The sequence below is a fragment of the Alligator sinensis genome, unplaced genomic scaffold (assembly GCF_000455745.1).
Source record: "Alligator sinensis unplaced genomic scaffold, ASM45574v1 scaffold358_1, whole genome shotgun sequence".
In the NCBI taxonomy this organism is placed as follows: domain Eukaryota; kingdom Metazoa; phylum Chordata; order Crocodylia; family Alligatoridae; genus Alligator; species Alligator sinensis.
This window is the reverse complement of record NW_005842121.1, coordinates 1,331,792-1,339,179: the sequence shown is the minus strand read 5'-3', so window position 1 is coordinate 1,339,179 and position 7,388 is coordinate 1,331,792. Positions and strand designations below refer to the sequence as shown.

General features: G+C 53.8%; 1 protein-coding gene across 1 annotated transcript in view; it reads right to left on the bottom strand.

The window, feature by feature from the left end:
- The window catches only part of FKBP3 (FK506 binding protein 3), a 7,603-nt gene extending 662 nt beyond the window's left edge, over positions 1–6,941 (bottom strand). Inside the window, exons 1-6 of the mRNA XM_006024855.3 lie at positions 6,781–6,941; positions 6,469–6,570; positions 5,820–5,927; positions 4,793–4,928; positions 3,715–3,782; positions 1,867–1,964 (exon numbers count right to left, since the gene is read on the bottom strand). Coding sequence (XP_006024917.1) covers positions 1,867–1,964; positions 3,715–3,782; positions 4,793–4,928; positions 5,820–5,927; positions 6,469–6,570; positions 6,781–6,888 — 620 coding nt within the window. The 5' untranslated portion in view covers positions 6,889–6,941. The remainder of the gene's footprint in view (positions 1–1,866; positions 1,965–3,714; positions 3,783–4,792; positions 4,929–5,819; positions 5,928–6,468; positions 6,571–6,780) is intronic.
- Positions 6,942–7,388: the final 447 nt, after the last annotated feature.

Below are 7,388 nucleotides of genomic sequence, written 5' to 3'. Positions count from 1 at the left end.
CAGGACTGCTCAAAACAGCAGGTATCTCTGCAGACCCCCTCCCTGCTGTTTGGAAGTGTATTGATGCAGGCAGCTGGACGGAGATAGGCTTTTCCCTGGGGTCATAGGGCTAGAAACAAGCATTGCCCAATAAAGTGGATCAGCCATGCCACAATGCATCATGGGAGAGCAGATCCACTTCACTGGGCCAACTATGTCTCCACTTATCTCAGCCCTTGATGGTACAGGACAAGGAGCAATGTGGTCTTCCTGCTTTCCCTGCTCAGCCACAGCCATCCCCCAGGATCAGGGAGTGGAGCTCTTCCTCACTCAGCATGACTCACTTCTGAGATCGCAGGGAATGAGAATCCCGACTTCCCGCCTGTGGAGAGGCACCAAGATCACTTGGGTGCCGCTCTGCAAGCAGAGGAAGTGGGCAGGTGGTCCAAGTGCTGCAAGGGCCCTCATGCCCCGAGAGCACCTGCTGGGGGGGAAGGGTGGGCTGGAGAGCGAGCAGCTCAGGCCGCTCTACTCTTCCCTGCTGAGCTAACATGTCTGCACCATTGAGCAGCACAGTCTATTACTCCTGTCTATGGCACCACCGATTTTCCTCTGACATGGCCTGATGGGGTAGTGACAACTAATAGCTCACCATCTATACTCCGGTAAAAACTTATGGTGGCACAAAAGATATCAGGCAACATCTGTTTCCACCCCACCTTCATACGCCTCTGAGGATGGTCAGGCATGAGAACAGGCTGCCTAGAAGCTGTGGAGTCTACATCCCTGTCCAACCTCCTCTTGAAAACTTCCAGATACTTGGCTGGGATGAGGCTGGATTAAATGCGACCTCCCTCCCAACCCTGCTCTGCTCTTGCCAATTCTTCCTCTCCCTCCTAGAGGAAAAGTCAGCACAAGCTTTGAGACTTCATCTGTCTGCCATGTTTGCAGGGCTCCAAGGAGTCCAAATGAGAGCAAGGACAGTTGCTCAACCCTCTGGCCCTGTGTGTTGCTGATGAAACAGAGACCCACGAGATGCAGAGCGTCCCATTTGCTGCTCCCTGCAGCCTCAGTCCAGCAGGAGATAAGGTATCACCGCTCCCTCTACCTCACAAGTTACTTAAGACAGTGGCAGCAAAGATTTCTCCTCCCATGTGCTCTTCCCATTATACGACTTTACTTCCTAGCCTCACTTGTTCTTCAGGTAGAGCCACGTGCTTGTTGCAGAGGAGAACAGAACACGCCAACTATGAATGGGGGAAGGAGTCTAGACAACCACTGACAGCCAGGTGGTCCTCACCTCAGCATGGCTCCAAGCCACATGGAGCAGGGGCAGAGTCCACTCCTCAGCCTCGCTAGCCCCCCCCGCAGGATCACAGCTAGAAACGTAACCCTCTTGCAGCCACTGCCGCACTGGCAACAGCTTTCGGCAGCCATCCAGGCCAACTGCCCACACAGATGTGAGATGCAAAACACTAAGCCATCCCACACAGATGCCCATCCAGCGCCTACCTGAACACCCCCAGTGGAGGAGGTTCCCCAAGCAGCTTGTTTTACTGCCCTGCTCTTCTGACAGCAAAGCAGCTAGTTTATCCCAGTGTTTGTATTTGCTGCTCAGCAGATACACACCTCTTAGGTGAGGGTATAAAAGCAGCCTCTGGACATAAGCGGGGAGCAAAAAGAGCAGGGGGGTGTCTTATAGCAGGTGTCTTAAAACACTACAAAATAAGGTATTCACAGCTTCTGGCTTAAGGAGTTTCATCTACAATGAGCGCGCCACGTGGCCCTGCACACCCTACTGGACAGTGGTTTCTCCCTCCTCTAAGGGACATTAAGACACCCTGATATATGTCTCCAAAAGCTGGAGTACGATCACTCAAAGGATACTTGCCATCAGGCAGCCCCTTCTTGCCATAGGCCCATTCAGGTTCGATTTCTAGCTGAGCCTTCTCCCCTCTACTCATGGTCAGGAGGGCTTCGTCCCACTGCAAGAGAAGTCACCATAAAGAGGCAATTTGCACATTTTCAATGGTAGAAATACTGAGCCCCAGTGTATCCATCAGCTTGTCCCAAGCAACAGTGTTTCCCATCTCCTGTTCTACCACCTTTTGCACTGGGGGGACACAGCTGTTGTTCAACACCTGACCAAGAGCTGGCTTTTGATTTGTTCCCATGGATTAGGACTGGGAGCCCCTATTTGTGCAGGGCAGAGCAAAGGACTCCCAAGTTCCCTGGGCCCCGAGGTCCAGAGACTGGAAAGTGGAAGCATTGCTTACTGCCCTGCTCCAGGTTAGCTGATGCGCAAGCTGTTATTGGACTGCGCTTGTTCTGGGGCAGAGATGAGCTGTCCTCTCAGCTGGACTCAAGTGAGAGGGCTAATTTTATCTTAGTACCAAGCCTTGGTGTATCCGCGTTTACAATGACCAGGCGGCAGTCGTGTCTCTGAGCTGTTTAAAGCACATGGCAACAACCCAAGCATGGAAGCATTACATCCAGCCCTGAGCATGTCCCAGGAGACCATTTCCCAGCAGTGCTGGGCAGAAAGCCAGGGACATTTTGGGCTTCCCACCCCTCCAGAAGGGGTCAATGCAGCAAGTGCACCCACAGCCACTCAACCCTGGTCTGACAGGGTGGTTGTTGGAGCTGTGCTTACAAGGGCTGATAGCCAGCTCACAGCTTCTCGGGGGCACCCACTCTGTCCCTGACCCCAGGCTTTTTGGAGGCTCAGTATGCAGGGAGACAGGCTAAAGGGCCTGGCCCACCCTCTCAGGGCTTGGACAGCTGAAAGTTACACTGAGGCCTCACCACAGTGAGGCCAACTCCAGCATCCTCATTTCATCCATCCACCTCCAGCCTGTGATAGGTGAAGCAGAACTGCAACAGTTTACCCTGCTTCCTTCAGGAGCGAACAACATGCTTCTGTGTCACTCATCACGGGGTGGCTTATCTGTACATCCTAGCCACCCAGCCCTGATTGGCAAGACTCCCTGCCCTTTAAACCGGGCAACTGCATTTGTCCATGGCTGTCATCCCCAGGCTAATGCTTAACCTGCCTAGCGCTTGGCTACCCAGTCTCAGGCAGCCTCTGCCTGCACTAGCTCTCTTCTGGCAGCCTGGGGCTGCACGCTGATGCTGGAGGAGTTCCAGACTCAAGGGCTGGTTAGAAACAGCCGGATATTTTGGGGCCTGAAGCAAAGTCCAAATACTCCATGTCAATGTATACCCTCTCTCGTAACAGGACTGGCATCCAGAGTCCAGAGACTCCCAGGATACTGGGATGAGTAGATGAGATCCACACTCATCTACTTCCTATGGATCTGGCAGGGCCAGGGAGTGAAGCAAGACAAAGAGGCCATGCAGGGAGGGGGGGATTATTTTGCCTGACATGTCAGGTTTCTGGGGTATAGCCAGTGCTGCAGTTTGTGCTGGGAACCCAGTCAAGGATCACATCTGCTATGCGAGGCACCGTACAAAACAAGCAGGACTATACATTCCCTGAAAATCCTGCTGTCCAATACCTGTGCCTGCCAAAGGGGAGGAGCTGACCCTGGGGAGACGGATGGGGGCATCTGTGCAAACGCGCGCAGCAGACTGCCAACAGCAGACCTTTTGGCCTGGGCAGCTGCTCTGGATTCTTTGGGGAAGAACACAACAGCTGCATCACAGAGACTAACCCACAGACTGAAGCATCTGTCAAACTGACAGACACCGCAGGACACTTAGCAATGTACTTACGCCTCTGATGACTTTTCCGACACCGACTTTAAAGCTTAAAGGTTTGGCTCCTTTTTTCTTCTTTGAGCCTGAAAGAGAGTTTGATTTTATTGACCTGGTCTCAGCATTACGCTGTCAAACACATGGTGTTATTCAGCCGGTTCTATTTGACGAGACCCGCTGCTAAAGTCGTACTGCAGAGAAACACAGACAGCACCAGGGCGCTTGCACATAATTTACATATCTCCCCATGCTCCATCTTGGTCATTTTATCGTTCAACAAATAGGGCAAATCCAGCACCGATGCAAACGGCTAGTTTAATTAAAATGCTGGAAGATGCACCGATGTTGGGACTATGTGAACCATACTGCTGCGTTTACTGATGTCACGTGCAGGGTGGATGTTTCTGTGCCACTGAAAATATGCTGGTTCCTAAAATGTTTATTTTCAGTGTCTGGAGCGGGAATGCTGACTGTAAAGCAAGCTAAGGTGAACTGTGCATCATTTGGCAATTACAGCCTCACTGCTCCTTTTGACAACGCTACGAGCACTGCTGGAAGTCACCAGTTTCTGGCACATTTTCCCACACCGCCCTGTCCCTCTCTTATGCCTAACCCCCGACACAGCCTCAACATTTAATAGTGAGGTATCAGACCCTGAACTATGTGGGGCAGTGAAAAAGCTACTCAAAGCCGAGAAGGCAAAACAGCTTTCTGAATGATAAGCCTTGCTCTCTGCCCTGCTGCAGGGCCATAGGGCTGACTAAATCCAGACATCATGTTACCCATGGCTTGAAGAATGCCAAACTCACGCTCTGGCAAGAGGCAGGAGGGATTGCTTTACTCAAGTGAGAGACCTCAAGGAGCCCTGCTGCGTTCTCCTGAAGGGGCAGATCCCAGGAATCAAGAGCAAGATCTCCCCAGCCTGTCTGAACAAGAAATAGGGGGAAAGGGGCATTTCTCTGGACCCCAACCAGTCAAACTTTTAAGCATAAATTGTTCCAGACATTTTGGTGACTGGTGGTCTAGCTAATTTCTTCCATGTGCTGCTGTTCAAACCCTCTGACTGTACAAAAGCCTGTGATCCCTGGGCTCTTACTTGTTTGAATATTGGTATCGAAGACGGTGCCATCCTGTAATTTCCCCGTATACCAGCAATGAACGACATCTCCTTTTTTCGGAAAGTTGGTTTTATCCCCCTTTTTCAGGACGGACTTTGTGTACTTTGGTGGGCCCTAAATTAAGACAGAAAGAAAACATGGTCAAGCTTGTCCAGGCAGTGAACAACTGCTAGTAACCGAGTGCAAGCCCCTCAGTGAGTTGCACGCAGATCCAGCGCTGAATGGCACCTGGAGATGCTCATAAATGAGTGCCGTCTGCACAGCGCTTCGGTGTGCTTACGGAAGGAAAGGACTAAGCGCAGACTGTGCCAACGCTGCTGAAGTCTCTGGAACGAGATCAGCACAAGGCTATTTACTCAAAACACGCAAGGAGGTTGGTTTAAAAGCTGAGTCACTGTCAAGACTGGATTTTTTGAAATCAGCAAACAGCCTTCAAGAGACTCACTTACACACACACACACACACACGGCAACCAGCAAAAAACCCAAAAAACTTTGCCACAGCAACACCTGGAGGAAAAGCAAAGGCATTTGATTTCTCTTCAGAAACGTTCAATTTCTTTTCAGGAACATGCACGTATTCAGATAACTCTTAGCACTGATGAAGGTAATCTCTGAGGATTTGACCCTCGCAGGTACCCAAGCTCAGTTAACAACGACTTCAAAACAGAAATGTAGCAGCGAGGTGAAAACCATCATAGGTGGCTTCCTGCTGGAATAGAACTAATAAGACTGCACCGCTAGTTAACATGTGCTGTCAAATAGCTTCATTTTAACAGGAGACTTGTGTATTTTATAGGCAACATCAGATTTCCAAAGAACTAGTCTGTTGATCTCAATTTCAGACTGACCTAGTTATACTTCAGACCGTTTAATGCATTAGCAGCGCCCCAAAGCCCCCCTTTCTCCCTCGGTCTGTACTTTCTATTGCTCCGGCTGCCAAAACGCCTGGTGCCAATAACAAATAGCAGTCAGAAACTAAGAAATGCGAATGGTCTACACGAACCTCATCGACAGTTTCTTCAGGCTTCGTTTCTTTGGCCTTGCCTTCAGCGACCGTGACGTTCTTTACCTTTTCAGTCGCTTGATCTGCAATCTCCGTGCCTTTAAAGCGCTGCGAGGAAAGCATATACCGTCATTCACTACAGCGGAAGAATGGGAAGTCTTCCCGAAGGCCGACAAACGAGGTTCAAGCTTTTCTACACTTAAAAACTGGCTACACAGGGACCCGTTTCTCCTCCAAGAAGCCAGCGGTCTCCCCCTGCTGCGACGTAACGAACCGGAGGGGCCGAAGCCCCGTAGCGCAGGCTATTGGCGCGTCACCCGCGAGAGCTGCGAACACAGACAGTGCTCCTACGCGATCCCTTCCCGCGTGCGCAGTGCCGCTCCAACAAGGAGGTAAGCGAAATACACCAAAAATAATTCAAAACCTTGAATTATTTTCGAATAACCTTGAAGCTTCACCTTGCGGAGAAGGGCTCGGGCACAACCGATTCCCCCCCCTCAGGGCTGTAGATGGGTTGAGGTGCCCAAGTGACGCCCTCTTCCACCCTGCTTGAGCCTCGGAGGAAGCCACGAATGCCCGGTGGGGGGCCGAACCCTGGCCCCGCTCTCTGCTCGGGGACGGGGGCTGGGCCCTGGCCGCCGGCGCTCACCTGCGTTTCAAAGAGCTGGTTGTAGGCCGCGACCAGCTGGTCCTTGTTGGCCGTCTTGGCCACGTTCTTGACTTGCCCCAACAGCTTGTGCTCTGCGAGGAACTAGAGACGAGGGGGGGCAGGTCAGCAGAGCTCCCCCCCGCTCCCCAGGGGTCAGTGCGATGGGTGGGGCCCACTGCAGCCCCCCCAGAGCCTGGGGCACGTGCCCCCCCAGCACTGCACCTGGACAGAGCCTGGGGCATGTGCCCCCCCCCCAGCACCACCCAGTCACGTGACCCGCCCCCAGCCCACGTGGCTGCCCCCGGGCCCCACCGCCTGCGCCGCGTGCTCCTGCAGGAACTTGATGACGTCCTTTTTGGGCAGCGCGTCGCTGCGCAGTTCCTCGGCGCTCCAGGGTCGCGGCGGCACGGCCGCCGCCATCTTGTGGGACGCGCAGACTGAACGGGGCCCGCGCGTGAGGGGCCCGGGGAAGCTATTGGCTGGGGGGCGGGGCCGGAGGATGGCGTTGCAGGGGTGGGCGGGGCGCCATTGGCTACTCGGTGAGGTAGGGGAGGCTAGTGATGGGGGGGCGGGGCTAAGGGAGGCAGCGGGATACCATTGGCCAGCGGGCGGCTGTGAAGGAGGCCCCCGAGCCGGTATTGGCTGGGCGGGGGGTGGTGGTGTTATTGCTCCCCGTTGTCTGCCAGGCCGGCTCTCGAGGGAACGACAATTCCCAGCATGCCTCCGCGCGCCGCCGGAAGTTAGCCCGGAAAAAGCCTCCATTTCCCAGCATGCCTCAGCGTCCGGTTTCCAGACCCCGGACTCCGTTTCCCGGCTCGGAAGCTCCCCTCAGGACGGCCTCCATTTCCCGGCGTGCCCCGCGCGGCGGGGCGTTCAAGCGCCGGCGGCCCCCCGATGGCGGCAGCATGAGGGGCGGGCGG